General features: G+C 36.9%; 1 protein-coding gene across 1 annotated transcript in view; it reads left to right on the plus strand.

Moving 5' to 3' along the window:
* The window catches only part of DNAH3 (dynein, axonemal, heavy chain 3), a 59729-nt gene that overhangs the window by 14254 nt on the left and 21869 nt on the right, over nucleotides 1–23606 (plus strand). Inside the window, exons 13-37 of the mRNA XM_009886551.1 lie at nucleotides 703–889; nucleotides 2207–2330; nucleotides 2890–3043; nucleotides 4723–4867; nucleotides 5156–5367; nucleotides 5686–5777; nucleotides 6213–6327; nucleotides 6905–7021; nucleotides 8283–8462; nucleotides 9619–9755; nucleotides 10456–10657; nucleotides 11538–11630; nucleotides 11932–12042; nucleotides 13949–14063; nucleotides 14442–14640; nucleotides 16042–16150; nucleotides 16431–16544; nucleotides 17696–17872; nucleotides 18570–18661; nucleotides 19084–19303; nucleotides 20165–20299; nucleotides 20772–20883; nucleotides 21428–21669; nucleotides 22271–22371; nucleotides 22450–22555. Of these exons, the coding sequence (XP_009884853.1) occupies nucleotides 703–889; nucleotides 2207–2330; nucleotides 2890–3043; nucleotides 4723–4867; nucleotides 5156–5367; nucleotides 5686–5777; nucleotides 6213–6327; nucleotides 6905–7021; nucleotides 8283–8462; nucleotides 9619–9755; nucleotides 10456–10657; nucleotides 11538–11630; nucleotides 11932–12042; nucleotides 13949–14063; nucleotides 14442–14640; nucleotides 16042–16150; nucleotides 16431–16544; nucleotides 17696–17872; nucleotides 18570–18661; nucleotides 19084–19303; nucleotides 20165–20299; nucleotides 20772–20883; nucleotides 21428–21669; nucleotides 22271–22371; nucleotides 22450–22555 (3591 nt within the window). The remainder of the gene's footprint in view (nucleotides 1–702; nucleotides 890–2206; nucleotides 2331–2889; nucleotides 3044–4722; nucleotides 4868–5155; nucleotides 5368–5685; nucleotides 5778–6212; nucleotides 6328–6904; nucleotides 7022–8282; nucleotides 8463–9618; nucleotides 9756–10455; nucleotides 10658–11537; nucleotides 11631–11931; nucleotides 12043–13948; nucleotides 14064–14441; nucleotides 14641–16041; nucleotides 16151–16430; nucleotides 16545–17695; nucleotides 17873–18569; nucleotides 18662–19083; nucleotides 19304–20164; nucleotides 20300–20771; nucleotides 20884–21427; nucleotides 21670–22270; nucleotides 22372–22449; nucleotides 22556–23606) is intronic.

Below are 23606 nucleotides of genomic sequence, written 5' to 3' on the forward strand. Positions count from 1 at the left end.
TTATTCATCTACTAGGTTTTCTAGTGCTTAACAGACATGTGCAAGAGCATCAAAGTGGGTATTTAAGATTAACAGGAACAGGAATACTTGTAAATAAATATCTAACTTAGTCTATATATGATGTACACAGAGATTAGACTGGAAATATGCCAGTATTCTTTCCTCCTTTACTGACCTTCTAGGATTTGGGTTGAGGTCCTTGCTTCCCCTGCTGGTGTCCAGCTAAAGCAACACGAAGAATGTACTATGCAGCTCTGTGTTTGTCTTGTCCCTGACTTTTTTTTTTTTTCTTAGGGAAGTAATTGTCCTGATTACACATCTTGCAAGTTTAAAGAAAAAAAAAAAAAAGGGTCTTGAAAATATAATTTGACTCCAGTGTAATGGGATAATCCTGGTTCTGTGAATTAAAAACACACCCACCTCACCCCCTACAAACACCAAAAATTCCCAACAAAAAACTCCAACCAATTTAGCAATAATTCTATTATATATCAATTCTTGTAAACATAGTAGCACAATAGAACTGATCGTACAGAGCAAAATGGCATCCTTAATAAATGCTTATCTGCTGTCTCTATTCAATCTGAATACTTATTTTATGAAGGAATATAATATTCTTGTTTAAAAGGCAAACTTCATTAACAAGATCTTGCACCTCTCTTCACTACAGTTGCAGTGATACGTCTCTCTTCTTTTTGTTGTAGAATTTGCGATGAATATAACTTCATTGCAAACAGAATAAGTGAGGTGCCTCTGAACACTGAAGAGCTAGTGGAATTTGATGCATACTTAAAGAAATCCAGTGAAGTTACTGTTCGTAAACTGAGACAGGAGGTCGCTGAAGCAGCACGCAGACTGGAATTCCTCATGGACTATGCGGGTCTTTCTTGTATGTCTCAATTACAGATCATTAAAGTCTCTGTTTGAAAATACATGTATATACATATTGGGCTCTGCATGCATAAATGTTACATCTTCCAGGATGCTAATGGAAAGCTCCAAAAGAGACCAAACAGAAATAAAAACAATTTAGTAGAGGCCAAAATGTACCGATGCAGGAAGGAGTGGTGAGGAAAATGCCATATAGCACAGACAGTGCTTTTTTGTGTGTTTTAGACAATGTCTTAGGTATTGTCAGCTTAATCGCGTGTAATCTGGCCAAATAATTTTTCACTTCTATGTTATTCAGTAAAAAGTCTACAGTGAAAAACCACCTAAAAAGCAATGCCTCGAAGGCTCTATGACAGCTTTTGTGTGAGAACTTGCATCTCTCCAGATGAATGTTATATCACTGGAGGCTTTTGGCCGTTTTGCTGTTCTTAGTTAATATAAAGGCTGTTCTCCAAGATGGAAAAACATCTGTACAAGCTGCTTTTAGTTTGCACTTCAAAGCAAAAAATGTGCAATTCACAGATGCTGTATGTTATTTGCTGTACATAAAAACAAAGAGCAGTTACGTGAATGCATAGCCATTTTAGTGGCAGGATGATCCTTTCTCCTTAGAGCAGAATACACTCTCCTATCAGACAGCGATAGAAATAACTAGGATATGCCATGTTTATTAGCATTTATTTCTGATAAAAATGAGGATGCCTATGGAAGCCAGGACTTTTTTCTGTTACATTTTGGACTGGAGTCTTTGTATGTGCAGTATTTCATAATTACATATTCTTTGTAGCTAGGTTTATAAGCATGTGTCTTGCAGTTACGTATAATGAGCTAAGTGCACTGAACAAATAGACAAATGTGTCTGCTCATTGTAGTTATTATGTTCTAGCTTTTCTGAATAATTCAGTATGTACAAATTGTGGACTAAAAGTGGTTTAAACTTTACTTTTATCCACCTTATGTAGGTATGTTATACATATTTAGTTAGGAGTAGTCTGTCTCTTTGTGTAGTTGAATGGAGTTTATATTCTGGAATAGCTGTTCTTACTAATTCTCTCTGCCTAACTAAGGTCTTATTCAGAGAATTTCACATTCTTAACTTGATTTTAGAGTTTTGCTATCAATCTAACTCAGTTTAGAGGACAGTTCTCGTTGCAGTGAAGATAATTCAGCCAGCAGCTTGAAATACATAGCTTCTTAGGCAGCTTATTCCTAAATGTAGTTTTAGCTATTTTGCTTACTCTTCACTACAGCCATTCTATTAGACCATTTGTTAAAAGGTATTTTCTTAAAGATCTCTCTATATTTTTTATTTTAGGTGATGACATAAACCTGAATAGCACAGTTTTCCATTGGCCTGATCAGATTGAGATAATCTTTGACAAGGGTAGAGATCAGTTATACAACAGCAGGAATCATGCCGAGATGGTTTTGCTTGAAAGGTACAGTGTTAAGACATTTTCTTTCACTGAGTATTTTCAAAGAAAAGAAAAATCTCATTATCATGAAGAGGGAGTTAATGTCAAAGAAGGAAAACTTGGAAGGGAGCTGAGGAAGAATCCTGGTTTCTTATTATGGAGATTTCGGAAAAATACTGTTGATGAGGGTGGATTAGAATATTTCATTGCTTAAACAGGTCTGAAAGGAGGAATGAAGGAAGTTGCTAGAATATTCATAACTTTATCTTGTTACATTGCTTAGTTCAGCATTACACATAATTTTGTTACATTGTTTTCACTCTTCCTTTCTTTCCTCCAGGTAGTAAAGGTGGCAAACATAAGTTAACCAAATCAATTGGGAGGTTTGAAAATGAACCTTGAATTCTAATCCTGTGAACTGCATAGTATTGATATAAATGATTAATGGCTTTTCACTGATATCTTTTACATTAGTATTGAGATCAGATTTCATTTGACAATGACTGTTAAAATTAATAAAATAATTGAAACCTGAAAAGGAATGAAACAGAACATCATATTACCTTAGCTATCTTTACCTCAGGTGTTCTCAGTTTGAGGAAACTCTTGAAGGTTATAATAGAGAAGTAGAAAGCTACAAAAAGCGGGATGTCATGACCGTAGAAGAAATGAAGAACAACGCTGAGAAATTTAAGGAGTTAAATAAGAATCTAGATAATGCACTAACAGAATTTGAGGTTAGTATTTATTAGTCAAGTATGGAGTGAGTTGCAATGTGCTGGATAAGCAAAAGTTTGGTTTCTGTCCCTGTTTTTTTCAGAGTTCTGGGCATATATTGTCAAGATGGCTTTAAAATTTCCAAATTCACCGACATGTGCCAAATGTCTTCTTGTCCCTGTATGCTGAGTTGTCCCTACTGCTGACTTGAAGAGCTTTTTTTTTTTTTTAAATAAAGTTTAGGGAGTTTTTCAAATTGAAATACTGAGTTTCAGTGTTTTCAAGCAGTTAGTAGTAGCAGAATGCTATCCACAGAAAACAGAATTCTTCTGGCAGCATTGGCAGGAGCAGAATGTTAGGGAGGTGGCATTTTCCCTGAACCGTGGTTTGTGCTGCTGGAGCTGTGTTTTCAGTTCCTCTGCTTGTCCTCTAATTAAAACCAAATGTTTTTCAGCTCTTTGTATCACTTCCAGAATATGTGTTGTATCACAGAAAGGGAAATTTCAGATGCTAGAAGGCAACTGAAGACCAAGGTTCCTAGATTCTACACAGGGCTCTCCATCCAGCATACTGTGTGGTTCTAGGCTGAATTGTTTGTCTTCACTGTGCCTCTCCTGGGAAATGAGAATCGTTACTTTGGAGAGGTCTCACAGGCATTGTGAGGCTTAATTAATCTTCTGAATCACAGTGAGACAGTGAGATTTCTGCATATGTGGAGCCTTAAGGATCAAGATTTTAATTAAGTCCCACTCAAAAGAGAAAATTGAACCAATTAAATGAGTTTAGGATTTAGATAAATTGCTAGTCCTATATATCAACGCTCTTAATCTGATTTAAAGGCATCTGGTATATTTAATTAGTGTGAGTTAACAGCTCCTATATGTTGTTATAGGTAGATTAGAACAAGTAATTAAGTTTAAGTTTCTCAATGCCTGATCACAATGAGGGGTGTATCCACAGAATTTAAATTACATGACAATAAGCTTAGTGAATACATGAAGTTTAAAATTATATTGGAATGTGGATTTTTAACTTTCTCTGCCTGCACGTCACATTGAACGTTTAAAAGTTTTATGAAAGGTCTGTCAGCATTGTAAAAGCACAGACTTGGGACACAATCTGAATTCAGTGTCTGAGTTTCAGACAGCATTTCTTTGTGCTTCACCTCCCTAACTGTAAAATGAAGAAGGTAATACTTTTTTTTTTTTTTAATCTAAATGTTTGCACAGTGATTTATACTGTAAGGTCTTTTGGACAAAGACAATATCTTGCCATGAAAAAGCACAGCAATTAATATCTGTTTTCATTGGAGCTCCCAGTTGTTTCTGTAAAAGAAAAAAATAATGACAAGGAAAAAAAATTCCTATAAGCCTATGTGACTGAGGAGCTTACATCCAGGTTTCAAAGGGGGTTGGTAACTTGTGAGCCTTGGTTTCACTGCATGCCATGGTGCATTATCTATGTCTAAAATACATATAGAATTATAAAATTATTTGAGTAGTATATGTTACCAACAAATAACTAGGGGAATTTTCAAGAACACAGTTACCTTATTTACCTAAAATCCACAGGCCTAAATCTACAAATCTGTCTGACTTTATGACATGTAAAAAAATTGTATTCAGTATTAGCTGTTTAAAAGTTCAAACAACAGTAGGAATTTTTGATGGAAATAAGATTTTATTTTTTTTCCTTAAAGGCTATTAATAAAGAAGAGGAGTTACTTGAGCGGGAGAAGAGTCAATTTCCTCTACTGCAAACTATAATTGCAAACAAACAGCCCTTTGAGCAACTTTGGATAACAGCATATAATTTCCATACCAAATCTGAGGAATGGATGAATGGTGAGACTTTGGTGTTCATTTGATGAAACGTGTCATTTTCAGTTAGTTAAGTAGAAGCTGAAAGGGCTGATTAGTTGTGAGAAAAAAATTTTAGAGAAATAAATGCTGCTAAGCAGTGTGAAGTACAGTTGTTGACGTGGATTTTGTGTTAAGATAATTTTTTGTAACACAACTGATTTCCAGTTAAAGGAGAATTATTATAAATACGTGTAAATAAAGTACCCTCGCAATCTCCTTGTGCTGATGTGCCTGCTGTGCTTTTTATTTTTTTGATACTGTTGTATTCAGGATCTCTCCAGAAGTTAAATCCCAATGAAATTACTGAAGAAATTGGAAATATGTGGAGGACTATGTACAAGCTCAGTAAGAGTTTTCCAGATTTGGCTGGGCCTAGACGCTTAGCAGAAACTATGAAATATAAGCTTGATAAATTTAAACAGCATCTTCCTGTCCTGTCAGTTGCCTGCAATCGTGGAATGAAGGAAAGACATTGGGAGCAGGTACTTTAAACTCTGCTTTAATTGTGGGAGTATTATACAACAGAAACTGACAGTTGAACATACTACTCCATGTTTTCCATACTGTGAAATACAGTAATAGTTCTGTATTTCACAATAAGAAGATCCTTTATCCTCTCACATGATAGATCCCGTTTTTAGATTTGTAATGGTACAGGCAGGACCTTCTTTGAATTAATAATATATGGCGAAAAAGCAAATTAGGGGGTTGCATTAATACTTCTTCAGCATTTATTTCTTGCTGTTTGAAAGGTCAACATGTGTCTTGATAATAGATTTTATTTCTTACTTTATTTTCAGATTAGTGAAATTGTAGGATGTGAGATCAGACCTGATGAAACTACTACTCTTAAAAACATATTGGAATTTGGACTCTCAAAATATATTGATCAGTAAGAAGCTTAGTCTATTCTCTTTTTTTTTAGACAGTCACTGTGTTTCATATGTCAGATACCAAATATCAGTTTGTTTGGGTTTTCTGTGTGCTGTAGACTCTGCTGTAAAATCAGCTGTGTTTTATCAAGCTATGGATGGAACTGTTGGTTGTTCTTGTAGCACAAGAGCACCAAAACCCAGTCATATTCCTCAACCACTTAATTTGCACATTCAGAATTTTCTGTCTGCATTTATCTCCAAATTAATATTAATATCTCTAACTTGGCAAGCCTGAAATTGCAAGAATATTCCCTGAAATAAGAGTCTGTGATATTATTAACAAATCCATATGAAAGGTAGCCTGATATGCAAATCTTATCTACAACGCCTTTTTTTTAACTCTTCAGCTACGTTGCAAAAACATTTCAAAGATATGTTTTGTTTCAATTTAGACTGGAACCTATTGGAGCAGCTGCAAGTAAAGAGTATTCCTTAGAGAAATCAATAGAGAAAATGAAATCAGAGTGGGTCAACATGCAGTTCAGTCTGGTGAAATACAGGGATACTGTGAGTAAACACCAAATGAATTTATATATTGTTGAAAAGAATTACTTTGATGCTGAATACTAGTAGAGAAATATCAGAGGGAAGTTACTGCTCTTTCATTGTGGCATGATGAAAGTGGTATCATATCCCAGAGCCCGGGCAAGTTTCTCCATTACTATATATCCTTATATTTGGACCTTAGTATCTGGATAACTTGTGAGCTCAACGTATTCATCCTAACAAATCTGTAAGCCTTAAAGCCTTTTCAGTGTTGTATGGAAAGCTGGACAGTAGCACAATTTTAACTTGCCCAGAAGATACAGGAAATCACATGCAGTCCAAAAGATTGAGTTAGAAGTCACTAGCATCCCTCTCTAGCTTCCCATTCACAAACCAGTCTGTCTCTTGACCTTTGAAACAGAGATATGCAGTGGAGATTATCATCAAACATGTTGCAGGCTTTCTCAATGCCTTGCTACTTTCTTACCTTCAACCATCATAGAGAAGGGGGAAACAGGAATCTGAATGAGGGCTAGGCTGAAGGGTAGTGAAATAAAGCAACTTCTATTTTGCTTATCAAAATATGATGTATTTACAGAACACCAGCATCCTGTCAGCAATTGATGACATCCAGCTTTTGCTGGATGATCACATTGTTAAAACTCAGACAATGTGTGGCTCTCCCTTCATCAAACCAATGGAAGCTGAATGCCGGGTAAGGAAAAGCTGGTTTGGTTGAGCTTGTGTGTCTCATGGTATGCTTTCCCTAAGCACTTTAAAGTATTTTGGCATGATAAGAAGTTGTATAGTTTTTAACTGTTTATAAGAACACACATTCGTATTTTTCTTCAAGAGCTTTGAACTAATGGTTTCCAGGCAAAGGTATGCAAAGCTTGCTTTACAGCTAAAGAAATTGTAATTGCATTGCTAATCTAGTCATTATAAGCATGGGTTTTTAGTTGAATGTCTTGGGAATGTGTCAGTTGATTTAAACAAATCCTGCTGCATTGTGTAAAAAGATACGGGTGTGTCAGTTATGAGAGATAATTTATTTGTAATCTGATATTGGCATGATCCATAAGGGTTTCAAGGTCTTTTTTGTTAGCTGTCCTACTGTCTTGTAAAGACGATGAATTTCTAATAGGAATATTATGCGGAACGCAGAGACTTCTTTCCCATCAGTATTTAACATCACTTTTTCTGGCCCAATAGTGATGATTTGTAAGCAATGCTAAGACCTAAATTCTATCCATTCCTGTGGACTTTAGCCAAATCATAGGTAAAGCTGAGTTCTGCTTTCCAGTGGAGCTGTTGAAATGAAAGGGAATGATTAATATAGAGCTCTCTTAACAGTCTCCATGTACCTCTTGCAGAGTAATGAACAATGCAGGCTGACTGTTTTCTCACTGCAATACATTCCCTTGCATATCCCTTACATTGTAGACTGTCAAAGTCACAAAAGTAATGCTGTCCAAAATTCTTTATTCAAAAATAATCTCTCTCTGGTTTTAAAACTGATTTGTACTGCTAGAGTTGCATGAAATAGCTTTTTTGGGGGAGCCAAAGATTGAATCCACTTTGTGTAGGGCCTGTGAACTGACATTTACTCGGTCTGCTGGATACCTTGTTAAGCTTTTATCCTTTCGTTGATGGTAAGATAGAAAGTAAACAAGTAGAATTAAAAGAAAAGATTCTGGGTTGCCATGCTAGTGATCTCTGCACTTCTTAAGCAGTTCTCTCACAAATTGCTGTAAAAAGTGCTAGTGAAAGAATATGTCTACTTTTTATAAGAAATATTCGGATATGTATCAGTGTTTGTTTGTTAAAAGAGAGTTTCTCCCTCCTTTAAAATTGTTCAATTGTTTGTGTTTCTTTTTTTTTTTTCTTTGAAGCCAAGGAACTCATGCTCTTTGATTCCTCGGTGTAGATTAATTCTTGATAAAATTTTGCTTGAATATTAAATACTTTCATTACAGGCTTGGGAAGATAAGCTGTGTTTAATGCAAGATATTCTAGATAGCTGGTTAAAATGTCAGGCAACATGGTTGTATTTGGAACCAATTTTTAGTTCAGAAGGCATTATAGCTCAAATGCCTGAAGAGGGCAGAAAGTTTGGGATTGTGGATACATACTGGAAAGACATTATGGCACAAGTGGTAAGTGCTTGCATTTAATAAATCATGTATTTTTATGCACATCTGGTGACATGATTATTACTATCATGAAGATATACTAGCTTTTCTGGAGTTAGAAATTTGTATTTAAGTCACAAGAAGGTATACGGAGTGGAAAATCCTTTACCAAAAGGATTTTAGTCTTGCAGTAAAAACGGTAGATTATATCATTATTCTTTGAGATTTCTGTAAAGGCTGGATATCGCAGGATGAATTAGAGATCAATTAACATTTTAATTCTAAATTTTCTGTCTTTTGTATGGTTAAATGATCAGAATTAGGTAGAAAGATGAATGATTTGTGCTTTCAGGATCTGCTTCAGAGTTCAGTGACAATCTGTACAAAGTCTTCTCTGGATACAATTAGGTTTTGCATCAGGCTTTTAAGGCGTACACATTATTAGAGCAACCAAATGGATTTTTTTTGCATATGATTGTTCGCTAATAGGTGGTGGCATGGTTATTCAAAACTTTGGTGAATACATACTGAGATGGTAGTGTGTCAGGATAAGATAATGGGGATAGTAAGTGCAATTGGGTATCCTGTTCAGTTCCTTATAACCAAGAAGTTGGGTAAGAGGCCACATACTTAGTGGTAGTATGAGCTAGGATGTTTGTCAAAAACGTTGGGAGTGTGTGATTGTGTGATAAAGATGTTGAAATAATCAGTGTAACAAAGTAGAAGTTGAGACCTGTCTAACAGCTCAGACTCTGAATGATGAAGCCTCTTCTGCAATAAGTGTATCCTTTCAAGTTAAGAGGAGTTTTATCAGAAAGAAAAAAATGTGACCTAGATGGCAAGCACAGTACACGCACATGCATGTACTGTGGCTCCGTTTGACAGAACTTATTTGTGAGTGGAAAAAAATGTAGCAAGCTCGAGACACAGGAGCAAGTACCGAAGATTTTAATTCCTGTGTTCCTTGTTGTGTTATTGTCTGTAAAAATTCAAATTGGTAAAACTGACAGTCTGAAAAGAAAAACTATCAAATAATGCATACATATTTAATAACATGAAGGCACACTATGGAGAATATATAGCTATTTAGCTGCCTGCAACATACGTGACTGATGATAATTTTAATGTACAAACCTATTGCAACTTTTGCAGTTTCTGCTGTGTATTTGTTTTTACAAAGGTGAAAGACACAAAGGTACTTGTAGCAACAGAACAACCCATGATGTTAGACAGGCTTCAGGAAGCAAATACTCTCTTAGAAGACATTCAAAAGGGGTTGAATACTTACTTGGAGAAGAAAAGATTATTTTTCCCAAGGTAAATTAATTAAACAGGCCTAAGTTAGAGACAAAAAGACATAAGCTCTTTCAAACCGTTTCTACTGAACTGAAAAGTCTTGTTTTATAAATACATGGGGACACAGTCCCATGCAAGAAAAAATGAAAACCTGTTCTTTTCTCCAGACATTATTAATTTTCCTCAGCTCCAGTAAAATTTGCAATGCCAGGGACAGGCAGAGGTGGGGAGGCAAAATCTGTCTAGCACAGTCTAAACTTATGATTAGGAAGATATTATCAATTACAGGGCATTCTTGAAGGAACTTGCTACCTTCCCATGGCTTATTTGCAATTATGTCTCTGCCCTACCATCTTTAGTTGTGCAGAGGTGTGTGATTCATAGGAGTTATATATGATTATGATGAATAGGGTTCTGTGTTTTTACAAAGTACTTACTGGCTGCATAGATATATCTGGTCTTTCCTGCATGAGTTTGAGAACCTTTCTTTCTTCCTCTGCATAAAAGGATGGTCATATTGAAATTCTGAAAAAACGAACAATGAGTTTTATAATGTTAAAAATTGCTTAAGAAAAGGGATTTGAGATAGTAATTTTCTCTCTGTTATACTAGTGACCTAAGCAACAATAAAACCAATTCTATCTGTCTTGCATTAATGGGTTATTAATGACGTTTTTCATGATCGGAAAGTGCATGTTCATTAACTGTATTCTTCTAACAGATTCTTTTTCCTGTCTAATGATGAGCTGCTTGAAATACTGTCTGAAACAAAGGATCCCCTTAGAGTACAACCGCATTTAAAGAAGTGTTTTGAAGGAATTTCTAAACTGGAGTTCACAGAAGATCTGGAGATCATAGGCATGATCAGTTCAGAGAAAGAAATTGTTCCTTTCATAGATAAAATCTGTCCAGCGAATGCAAAAGTAATTTTTTATTCTTTTTTACTATATGAGATTACATTAATACTTTGCCTATGTATGTTTTTGGGGAAATGAGGTTTAAAACATTTAGAATCAGATCATGAAATGTGTTTAGGAAGTGAGAGTGCAGACTGGTACTCTTAAGACAAAAAGGATTTCCTACAGAAAGGAGTAAGATGTACCGATTTGGGGGTAAATTTCTCTAGGCACTTCTCTGCAGCTTTACACACCTAATACTTTTAAGATGTAGATAGACAGATAGCAACCAAGCTCTCTATATACCTATGTATGTAACATTGCACAGCATGGCTGAAACAGAAAGGAATGGGGGAAATAATGAATGGCTGGCAGTGAAGAATCAGAGCATTAGTTTAAAAGGGATCTGGGTAGAAATAGTAGCATTATAAGTTTCGAAAAGTGTCTCAGTTCCAGCTTTTTCTGCTATACTCAATGTGAAGGAATGGAGCTGAATTGCTGTATGGTAACCAAGAAGAGATGAAAGGCAGGGCACGTTGTGAGCTGCAGATACCATTTTTCCCTTAATCCTCCAGGGGCAAAACATGCCCTGGGTTAAAATGACTAAGCTTAACTGACCATGTAAGATGTGATCTGTATTTTTTGTCTGTGCTTATATGAAACATATCCAGCTGTTTCTTCAGCTAGATTGTCTTTAGAGTTAGCTTGATTTACCTGTCTCAGACTGTGTTAAACTGCAGTATTGCCTGCCAGAATTTGGAAGAGTTCTACTGTTCTTCCTCCTGTGTACCACACCCAGATCAGAAGAAAGCATATTTAAGCCTAATGCATTTCAAAGCATTGGTCCTTTAAGAAGAATATAATCAGGAAATGTGTATTGACTCTTAACTGTTTTTCAATTTTGAAGGGCATGGTAGAAAAATGGCTTTTGCAAGTAGAGGAAATGATGGTTGCCAGTGTAAGACAAGTTCTTCAAGATGGCATAAGAGGATATATCAAGGTAATTATTCTGAATTATAGTATAAAATAGATCTCTCAAGCAAATGTACAGGAACAGCTTGCTCAAATTCTTAGCCAGAGAAACACGTTTGAAGCGGAATCCAGCTCTCCTTTTTCAGTAGCACCAGTCTGAAGTTTTAACTCTGAATTTCTTGAAGAAAAAGTGTCAAAGCTTTCCATGATGATTCTTATTTATTTACAGCACGAGACAAAAGAAATTTGGGGAAAGTAATTGTTATGAGTGCTATAATCTAATCTGTTTATATGACTTTATGTGTCTGGAATGGATCTTTTTGTTTAAGGTTCCTCGAAAAACGTGGGTACTTCAGTGGCCTGGACAGGTGGTTATTTGCGTTTCATCCATTTACTGGACAGAAGAAGTGTCTGAGGCTATAAGGAAAGGAACTTTACTAGTAAGATTTTCTTCTACCTTTCTATTTCTAAGCATTAAACTCTGATTAATTAATGAAAAGCTCCTTCTAGCAAAGAAGATGCTCAGTCAACAAGATATTACAAATTACTCATGCACTGTGCTTTATTTTCTATTGCATTTTTTCTTGTATCTTAGCAGGAGCTTGTTCTCATGTACTTTGTGTATCACGAGAAATCCATCCCAATGAAGGGAATTCTATTACTTTTTTTTACAAGTGATACTGTTGTAAATAAAAATACCAAACAAAATGTTTGTTTGATTGTTAAACACTAGGTATTTTTATTTCTAACTCCTGTCTTTACAATGTGAAGCCCCAGGGAAATGTGCAGGGAGAAATCTCTCTTTACAGAATGGTGCAGTTATTTGTCTGGTTATTGCTAGATTCTCCTGGTGATAAAGGTGCAGCAGCCAAGTTTGTTATTTCATACAAGAGACTTTTCTTATGTGTTTGTAGTGCCTCTGTCATCACAACAGTTTTAAGTGTCACTTCATTGAGGCTAATCAAATGCATGCTCAAGTAATGGAAATAATATGTGATTAATTCAGTGGGCTTTTGTCTGATCCTAATTGAGTGAGGTGAATGAGGTTGTATGTGGGGAATAATTCTGCCAACAGTGTTTGAGCTGCTTTTTAAATGTGGAAATAGTAAAGTTTTAATAAACTTTACACCAAATATTACATTTTAATATTAGCTCTTTGTTTCTGTATCCTGAACATGTTAGGTTTAATTTGCCTATGCTGTTTAATACCAGTTGAAGATCTTATTCCACATATCCATTCAGAACAGTCAGAACTGAAAATATTTATTGCTTTCAAAGAAAATATCCTGAACAATCCATAGGTTAAGAAAAAGAGAAGGAATCACAGAACAGTGAATGACAGAGTATAAGGGATCTCTGGACATCATGTAGTCCAACCCCCATTTAAAGCATGGCCAACTAAACCAGGTTGCTAATGGATGTGCTCCAATATGCCCACGCCTGTCTTCTATGGGGGAGCTGAAAACTGACACAGCGCTCCAGATGCGGTGCTAGCAGTACTGACTAGAGGGGAAGGATCGCCTCCCTTGACCTGCTCGTAATGTTCTTCCTAATGCAGCCTAGGATTAATAATGTTGCTCTTCTTTGCCTCAAGGGCACATTGATGGCTTTTGTTCAACTTGGTGCCCACCAGCATCCAGCTGCCATTCTGTAGAGCTGCTTTCCAGTTGATTGGTCACCAGCATGTACTGGCACATGGATTTATCCTTTCCCAGATACAGGACTTTCCCCTTTGTTGAACTTCACGAGGTTCCTGTCTGCCTATTTCTCCAGTCTTTTGAGGTCCCTCTGAATGGCAGCACACCATGGAGTGGTCTATCAACCATGCCTCCCAGTTTTGTATCATCTGCAGACTTGCTGAGGGTGCACTCTGTCCTGTTGTCTAGGTCATTAATGAAAACTTCATTAATCTTTCATTTCATTAAACTTTCTCATTTAATAATGAGACAATAATTTTAAATGTTTATAGTAAAGTTAGGAAAACCTGAGATTTCTAGTAATTTTATTAATTTACAATTCACTACTAATTTACAGAAGAAACCTAATCCAAATTTACCCAACAGAGAGAATCTGCTCATCTCCTAGCATAGAATTTTGTCATTTCTGTTAGGAAGAAAGGTAAGTGGACTTCTGCTTACACTATTTTCAGGCCATAAAGTTTGTTGAAGTGTTCATAGTAAAATAAAATGCCAATATATGAAAGAGAATTTTAAATGTTTGTGTAGTGCCAGGACTTCTATTATTATGTTTTGTTGGAAGGGCTGTCTCCAATGCCCGCACCCATGGGAGCTTAGGAACTGCTAGCTACAGCATTACGTTAATGCCTGTGTTCTGTTTCTGTGACAGGATTTCTTGGAGAAGAGTAATCTACAAATAGGGGACATTGTTGAGTTAGTGAGAGGAAAGCTATCCAGTGGAGCCCGGCTGACACTTGGAGCTCTTACTGTCATTGATGTGCATGGTAAATGTTCAGTGGCTGGTACTGGGGCAGCGCTGCTGTCGTTAGTTGGGTGAACTATTTTAAAGAGACAGCTAAAATGCTTTCTCTAAATGTAAACAACCTTTACAGAGTTATTGCACAGTGTCTTTGGGTAAATGGAGATTGCTCAGTCCTGCAGAACTATCTCCCATCTACTTGAACAGACAGTGGAATCTAGATCAAGTTAACCTCATTCCGTATGCAAAACAGATCCAGATTCCTTTCTAAAATGAAAGCAGCCTGCTACTCTAAATGTTGATTTACCCTCACATAGCTCTGAGTGTTAGTTTACTTATACATTGTTTTAAGTAAACTAACATAGAAGTGTTTAGATTTTTTTCAAATAATCTGTCTCTGCAGCTCGCGATGTGGTTGCAAAATTGGTTGAAGACAAAATCACTGATCTGAATGACTTCCAGTGGATTTCTCAGCTGAGATACTACTGGGAAGAGAAGGATGTAATAGTGCGAATGATTACAACAGAAGCCAGATATGGTTATGAGTATCTAGGCAATTCTCTACGTCTGGTTATAACGCCGCTAACAGATCGATGTTACAGGTAAAGCCATATTGTCTATGAATAACGTTTTCATTTTCTGGATTGATCTATATTTACTTTCATTTGTTATAGTTAATAATAACAGGAACCTCAGCAGCTAAGATTTTCCTGTAGGTTTTGGAGGCAAATTTTATATATCTTCTTTGCCCAAATATGGTAAAATATTTACAGTGTATAGGTTTCTACACGAGTAGAGTAATAGTCTTTGTTGTATCCAAGAATGTGCTTCGGAAAAAAGTTGGCAGCTCAGGGTGCTGTAACTGTAAAGAACTTTACAGTAGCACTGGTCAATTAATTTATTTGAAATAAGACATGCAGGTAGGGTATGCCTGCTAGTAAAATAGATGAGGTAATTATAGAGCCCTTCATGGATGTTTGAATGCAGTTAGCTTCCTGTTCCTCTGCTTGCTTGCAAGAGATTGAAATGGAAATACTTCATCCCCCAAGGTTGAAGTATTCAAGGGCATTTGGTATTTCACTTCTGGTGAGCCCTGAAGACACAGGTCATCTCAGCAGGTAATTTTAGGTCTAAGGTTTAAAGAGTTTTCTCTATAGTATCTCCAGGCAAATATATGGTGAGGCTATAAAGATCTTGCTTCAGCACTGAGCTGTAAACTCACCATTGTGTAGAAGGCACTTGTAGTACAGTGCCTATGTTAATGCCTATGCTGGCAAATGTTTAATCTTCTGGCATTCACACTGGTGTTGAAAGAGCCACGTGGCTGGTGCATTAGCTGTAAACTGGAGTTGTTGTAATTGGCATTATCTCAGTCTAAACTAAGACTTTGCAGTCAGCTGTGCCAGATGTCGTTTCAGTGCAAGCAGTGAGCAAGCAGGCTCTATTCAGCACAGGTTAACAACTGCTTTTGGTGGCAAAGCCTTTGTATGAGGCTTTTGTGAAATAATCAGATTACTCCATTGTTAACAGGGATCTCATTTTTAGTATGAAAATCGCTTGGAGAGCAATGGGATTCCCAGCTTTATGAAACAACCTTTATGCTTTCTCAACCATTTCTAACGATTGACTTTATAAACGTTTATAAAGCCGGCTTCAAATTCTTATCATGAGGAGTGCCACTCGATGAAAATGTGTGTTTTTGCAAACTGCCATTTTGCTTATGGCATTGTGCATTTGCTTGTGTAATTGAGGATATACAGGGTGGATGTATGTAGTAAAAAGCCTTGACACTCCATGTAGGCCAAGTAGGTGAATGTGAGCTTCCACAATTGGCAAGCAGTTAAGTGACAATACTGCTTTTTTAAGGGCAAGCTGCAAAGGCAGTAGGGAATAAGTAAATTGTTTCCAGGGGAACCTGTATAGGAAAATACTTATCCATCCCTTCAAAAACAGTCTGCCATTAAATATTACTGTTTCTAATGCCTGTGTTCTTGTTTATGTAGGACATTAATGGGTGCCTTGAAATTAAATCTTGGTGGTGCTCCAGAAGGACCGGCTGGGACTGGCAAAACGGAAACAACAAAAGATCTAGCAAAAGCACTAGCTAAGCAGGTACCAAAACACAAACTTTTTTTCTTTGCATTGTTTATGTTTGGGTATGTAGATATTTCTTGAAATGCCATTCCTAAGCAAGTACTGCTTGTTCTATACCTATTCTTTATTCACAAAATAGTTGGTAAGAGGCACACGTTTAGGACTCTGTCTATGTGGCATGCTAGTGTTGTAATCCAAAATTAGCAATAATAATCCCTTTCCATTTTAGATGTTAAGAATTTTATAGTGGACTTTGTGTTAATACTGAGAGATGTTCTCTGTGTTTTTTTTGTTGTAGTGTGTGGTCTTTAATTGCTCTGATGGTCTCGATTACAAGGCAATGGGCAAGTTCTTTAAGGGGCTGGCACAATCTGGTGCTTGGTCTTGCTTTGACGAGTTCAACAGAATTGAGGTAACATTTTAACTCAGGCAAATAAAATGATAAAGCTTTAATTTAAGACACAAGTTTTAGATTTAGACACGACAGCATTATTGCTAATCTTCTACTTGTATTTGTGGTATAGCCTCTTTGTTTCGATAATCGCTGACACAGAAATAGAAGCTCAGCTGGCTGCTGTAGGAGCACGTGCCTACCTGTGCTGTGTTGCTAAAGTCTTGTGTTCTGGGTTATTTTAACTGAAAAAGTTGTTCCTGAGCAATTTCGTCTTTTGCACGTGACGCTCATTTATTGGGAAAGAACTGTCCTTCTCTTCTCCTTGAGAAATCAAGCTACAGCTGTGTGGCTGTGTTTATCTATGTTCAGCACAAGACAGACAAATCCCAGTGGAGGGATTCCTGTGATGACTAGCTGAGTGTCACTAGCTGAGTGACCTGGTTAACTAGCTGTGTAACCAGACACATCTAATCCACTCCTTGGTCTTACTCTGGGGGTTTTTTTTGTTTGTTTGTTTGTTTTTTTAATTTGGTCACTAATGACTTTGGGTAAGTTTTATTGTTATTTTGGTGGAGTTAGATTTAAGTAAATACTAGTAAATGTGGAAATTCCATGAAGTTCTATTTTGTATGTTTCAGTATCCTTAACAACTTAATTTCTCCATTTGTCTGCCGTAACTTGTTTTTTGATGAATTTAAGTGTTAGCATTCTCATTTTCCAATATTCTGTTACCTTTATACTTTAAAGCACTGAAGATTGGTGCTAGGCTGCCTTACCCATTTTTACATTTACCCTCAATTATGGGCATTGAATGAATCAGTCTTTCTGAAGAGCCTAAATTCTTTATGTTGTCTGAGGGGAAAGGAGAGTGCTCTTGGAGGCCTCCAGAGGGAGTTCCTGTCCACCTAACTTAGATGTCTACCTTCAGGCACATGATATTTCCCGGTGGAGGCTTTTAGAAGCCTCTGTTCATCTATATATGCTGGTTGAGTAGGGAATGGTGGCACTAACTTTCAGAGGATTGCTTCAATAGGCAGATAATATTTAGGCTCAGTTAGGGTGATTTTCACCTGGAGAAATGCAAATATAGGCATCAAAACATATAAAGAAAAACATTTTATATTGTCTCCAAGTGTCTTGTGTTTTCCAATCTGTTCTGTCTGTATTAGGTTGAAGTATTATCTGTAGTTGCCCAACAAATACTTAGCATCCAGCAAGCTATTATTCGCAAACTCAAAACATTCATCTTTGAAGGGACAGAGATCTCTCTTAATCCTGCATGCGCTGTGTTTATCACGATGAATCCTGGGTATGCTGGACGGGCAGAGCTGCCTGATAACCTGAAGGTAAATCTGGAATCCTGATTTCCTGTAGAACAGAATTTGCAACTTCTGGTCTATTGTAATAAGAAAAGGAAGGCAGCAATCAAATAATATACTGATAACCTATTCAGGTGTATTCTGCTGTGCTTTTCACTAAGCTTTAATAAGTGTTTAGGATTATACAAAATACACAGATGAAAGATCTCAATCTAATCATATTCATAGCAGTTCACAGCTTTAACTGTGCTCTCTCTAAGTGGAAATTCTCCTGGTTTACAATAGCTTGGTGATCCAAATCCCGATTTAAATTTATTGTAACTTTGCAAGTGGCTGAAACGCTGCAGAGACACTGATATGGTCCTAGCTCTTCTAGCTTTGCCACAATTTTTTGCATGACCTTTTGCAAGATGTTAATCACGCCATGAGCTAGTTTGTCTATTATGAAAGTGAGATGAATGACTCCTCCTTTTTCCTCTATTAATAGTTCTTTAGGATTGTGACTCTTTCTAAACATTTGTTCCTGTAGTGTTAAGCACAGACCTCTTGAACCTCTTGATAAGATCATAATAGAATAGAATTCTAATGCAATCTCATAGATTTCAGATGATTCCTGAATTCTAGAAGTTCATGAATTTATGGAGAGATGCTATTCTTACGAAACAGGCACAAGTTACTACCATATTCCATAGTCCAAGCTTACATCTTACTTTTTTTCTTACAGGCACTGTTCCGAACAGTTGCCATGATGGTTCCAGATTATGCTTTGATTGGAGAAATTTCACTTTATTCAATGGGATTTCTGGACTCTCGGAGGTAAGACATGCTGAATTTTCTGCCTCAATTGAGTCTGATATACCTCATTCCTCTACAAGGCATATACGTGTGTTTGAGGCATGTAATTTGGGAAGGCTCTCAATGTTCTGTTTCTCCAGAAAGTACTTTTTAATCTCCTGCTTTATCATCAATTCTTATGATCCAACTCATGCCGATGGATATGCACCTCTACACAGGATCATTTGGGAAATGGATCATAATATCAAACAGAATTCCTAAATGGCGCATACGTTCTCTGGCATGGCGTAATCTACAGTTTTACTTCCCAGGTGTTTTGGGTCATATTGGCAGCTGATATGTCTGATAATCACTACAGTTACTTTGTGTATATAGGTACTGAAGTTATTTTCCTTGCATGTTGAGATATTTTCATTCTTCATGTGATATTTTAATATCCACAGTCTTGCCCAGAAGATTGTTGCCACTTACCGTTTGTGCTCTGAGCAGCTGTCATCTCAGCATCACTATGATTATGGAATGCGTGCTGTTAAATCTGTCCTGACAGCAGCAGGAAACTTAAAACTGAAGTACCCAACTGAAAATGAAAGCGTGTTGTTACTTCGGGCTTTACTGGATGTTAACTTGGCCAAATTCTTGTCACAGGATGTGCCATTGTTTCAGGTAAGCTATCAGGCCTGTGTGTTTAAGTTTTGTGATGATGAAGCCCATTATAAAAACCTACAGAAACAGGTAATTATCTTAATTTAAAACAGTTTGATCTAGATGGTGCCATGTTAGTGTAGAGTTACTTCAGTCCAATGATCTGGATGCACTCTGGTTCTGTTAGGGTTATCTTGACAAACAAAGTTTCCATGGTGCCTTTTAAGTTATTCTATAAAATGTTTTATGACATATCTTGCTAAAAGTCACTTTGTGCTGTTTCATTCATGGAAACCATTCTTTGAAGTTTGCATTCTGGCTTTGTGCTGCAAAAGAGATGTGAACACTAAATTAAAGTCAATTAGAAATTTGAAGTCAGAATGAAAATGATGAAGTTTCTGTTTGCGTGCTGCTTGAATAGAAAATAAAAACTATGTTAAGCTACAGAACAATCAATATTAAAGACCTAAAAGCTAGGGTACAAGAACACACAGAGTCATTGCTCTGAAATTTCAGAACACATACCCTGTTTAGTCACTGAAATCCTTTCAACCGCTTTCACATGATTTGCTGTAATACTTTTTGGGGCAAATTTGCAGAAGGTTAAGCTTCCTTTTACAATATCAGTGTGCATATGAAAAGTGCACTCACCTGTTTCTGTCTCACGCATACAGAATACTTTCATGGCTACAGTTTGTCAAGCAGTTAGTTTTGTCCAGCTGAGGACATTTCCTCTTAAGCTCCTGTTATCTGTGTGAATATTGTTATACTTGTAGATTTTAATGCTTTGGGAATTTTCTCTTTTTGTAATCTTGTCCTGGTTTGCCCAAACCATGACAAATCCGTGTTTAAATAGTGTTCTATTCTGTCTTTCCTTAACAGGGCATCATATCTGACCTGTTTCCTGGAGTGGTTCTTCCTGCACCAGACTATGACCTGTTTGTCAAGGCATTAACTGAAAATATTAAAAAAATGGATCTTCAACCAGTTCCATGGTTCATTGGAAAAATTATTCAGGTTTATTTTCACATAATTCTGGGGAAGAAAAGTGCGAGAGCAGAAACACTCTTCATTCACTGTCTGTGTCATGAATGAATAGCTAATAGTTTCCATGATCAATTAATAAAATATTACAAACACTGTATTTTTAGTGAGAAAAAATCACGAAGTAAAAGCCTGCTTTGCTCATAGCCATTTTTTAATTCAGCCAGCCTGTGGAGGAGCTAACGTGTGCAGCCACATCATAGGTGTGGGAGAAGCGGAGGATGTCTGGGGGCAATGACTTCTTAAATTCTATCAGTGAGAACTGCCATAATAATATGACTGCCTTCTGATTTGGGTTAATGCTTCAGTTAGCCTAAATAGAGTGCAGATATTTGGCTGATATTTTGTGCTGTCCCATCTGAGTGCAGGAGAGATACCTCTAGTTTCATACACATAACGCTTGCTTTTGTGCTGCGGTAGAGTCAATCTCTTGTCACTGATACAGATATACGAAATGATGCTGGTGCGCCATGGTTTCATGATTGTTGGAGATCCTTTGAGTGGGAAGACTTGTGCGTACAAAGTGCTAGCTGCAGCCCTTGGTGATTTGTGCGCAGGTAACATTGTTCTGCCACAACCTTCTCATTAAATGAAGTTAATTCTATGACTAATGTTTTCCCTTTGCAGAGATACGCTCAGGTTGTTAATTGTTCTATAATCTGCTTTAATGACTGGAAAGTTTCTATTCATTGAACTATTTTTGTCTGGTATATTTGTCTGGAAGTATTTTTGTCTGTATTTACTGCAATAGTAAATGTGTTTATGCTTTTGTGAATTTTGTTAAACACTGTATTTGTAAATAATACTCTTGAAAAAAATAGCTCTGATAGGGAGATTGTAAGTAGCTCCCATAAACATATAAAATCTATTCTGCTCTGCTTGTTTATTCTTTTAATGTGATTTTGCACGTAGGACTTTGTACTTTCCTTGTGCAAGTAACGGAATTTCTTATTTCCTGCTGCCTAGCTGCCAAATGTCTGGGCTTTTTTGCCTTGGGCAGCTGAATTAGGATCCTCAGGAATCTTCTTGTTCTGTACTTAAGTTGTTGAACAAAACTAACCTATCAAATTCTCAAGCTCATCTATTTGTCTTTTTACACAGCAAAATCCATGGATGAATATGCTGTTGAATACAAAGTTATCAATCCCAAAGCAATTACTATGGGACAGTTGTATGGCAGTTTTGATCCTGTAAGCCATGAGTGGACAGATGGAGTTCTTGCAAATGCCTTCAGGGAACAAGCATCTTCTACCACAGATGATCGGAAGTGGATTATTTTTGATGGCCCAGTGGATGCAGTTTGGATAGAGAACATGAACACTGTGCTGGATGATAATAAAAAGGTAGCCTAATTTTTGCCAGTAAGCTCATCCTTCAATACACATACTTTGTTTTAGCAGTAGCAATATTGTTACCATGTTAGTCAAAGGAGGTTTGAGACTCGGGAAAGGCTGATGTGCCTAAAAGCATTGTTTTTTTCCCCAATTATATGCGTGGGTTTAGTAGATGTAATTAAGCTGTTACTTCTTCCTAGAAGCCTTGGCTTGCTCCTACTTTATTGAAATGAGGTTGCTCACTGAGGCTTTTTTATTGACCCTTTTAGGAATCTGAAATACATAAACTCAGTTCTGTAACTGAAAACTAAACTTGTTTAAATTACTTAGAGAATAAATTGATTTTAAAAAAGCTGCAGGTCATGACTGCTTTTCGTTGCAAAGTTATTTAAAGATAGAGCATTGTTCTCTCTGTCTCTGCAAGCCATTACAGTAACACTTGGAAAAGTTGAGACAAGGTCAGAAAATATCATGTGTTGTGAGAATATGCATGAGTGAATGAGGAGTGACACTAAGTAGAATGTTCAGTGGTTTTGTGACAGGCATTGCTTTGACTGAATGACCAGCACTGACATGACTAGATCTTGTTTATGTGATGCTCTTTTTCTAGCTATGCTTAATGAGTGGTGAAATAATTCAGATGAATTCAAAAATGAGTTTAATTTTTGAGACAGCAGATTTAGAGGAGGCATCTCCAGCAACCGTCAGCAGGTAATGTGAAAGTATTCAAACTTGAACTGTCCCACCTTGCACATCTATTCCTGTACCATAGTTGTTTGTTCTTCCCAGGTGTGGTATGATCTATATGGACCCGCAACAGTTAGGTTGGAAGCCACTGAAGGATTCCTACGTGCAAACACTGCCTCCAAACCTGCAGGAAGAACACCGAGAGCTGGTGAGAGACTTAATTTTTACATAGGTCTAATATAGAAAAATAACTTTAAGGTGATGTTCACAGTTCACCCACTTGAAGGCAAGCATGCAGAATCAAAACTTTTTAAAGTACTTTCATGATTTAGAGGGTCCCAGATCTCCTAGAGGCTGTTGTAAATTATTTGTGGTGATGCATGTCAAATGTTGCAAGCAAAATGCCTGAGAGCTGGAGATGCCATGAGTGTTAGACATGCAATGTGGGAAAAACTGGAAGACTCAAAATGTTTTGAACACATCCTTCTTCTGTCTAGGAGATCTACAGTTTAGCTTCAGAAATGCTTATAATAATGTTATTATCATTAGTAGCTTGATCTTCAAAGCCTTAGTCACCTCATGAATCCTTGCTAAATAGTCTTTTTTGTACTGTATTGCTTGCATAAGTGAGCGCTCTTTGTGTTGTGTGTTACAGTATATCTTGAGCGTAGATACAAATAAAAGTAGGTGTTGGTGGCAGTAAGCTTTTAATCTTATCAAAATTAAAATTCTTTTTTATTGGGCATTAAAATCTAGTAAAAGATCAGAATAAGATCTGCCTGCAATAGGATTAGAGCTGGAGCAAACTTTGATTTCTGTGATTTGTCAAATCCAAGACCCCCTTTGAGTTTTTGCAGGAAATGGGGACCAAACTCAAAAGAAGTACCAAGACTAGAAGAGCTTTTTATTGATAGTTTTCTTAGTTCATCAAAGCAAAATAATTATTCCTTAACCAGTAGATAGCTTGACCCTTTAGTGTGTCTTCTTGAGTACTAGTCCCTGGGAAAAGGCTAGGTCATGATTCCTCTCCTGTTTTCTTGCTTGGGTTCATGGAGCAGATACCACAAGCCACAGTCATTATCTACCAGCATGCTGTGGCACTCCCGCAGGTACTAGGCAGTTCCAGCTTTCTGGAATTTCTACTGTGGCACAGTGTCTGTGCTGGGTCCTCAGTAGGGGCTTGTCCTTTTTAAGGGAGGATGAAGCCTATATCTTTGTTTCTGTTGGAATAGTTTGTTGTTGCCTAAGCAAAGAGGCGG

Source organism: Charadrius vociferus, unplaced genomic scaffold (genome assembly GCF_000708025.1).
Source record: "Charadrius vociferus isolate BGI_N301 unplaced genomic scaffold, ASM70802v2 scaffold46, whole genome shotgun sequence".
In the NCBI taxonomy this organism is placed as follows: Eukaryota; Metazoa; Chordata; class Aves; order Charadriiformes; family Charadriidae; genus Charadrius; species Charadrius vociferus.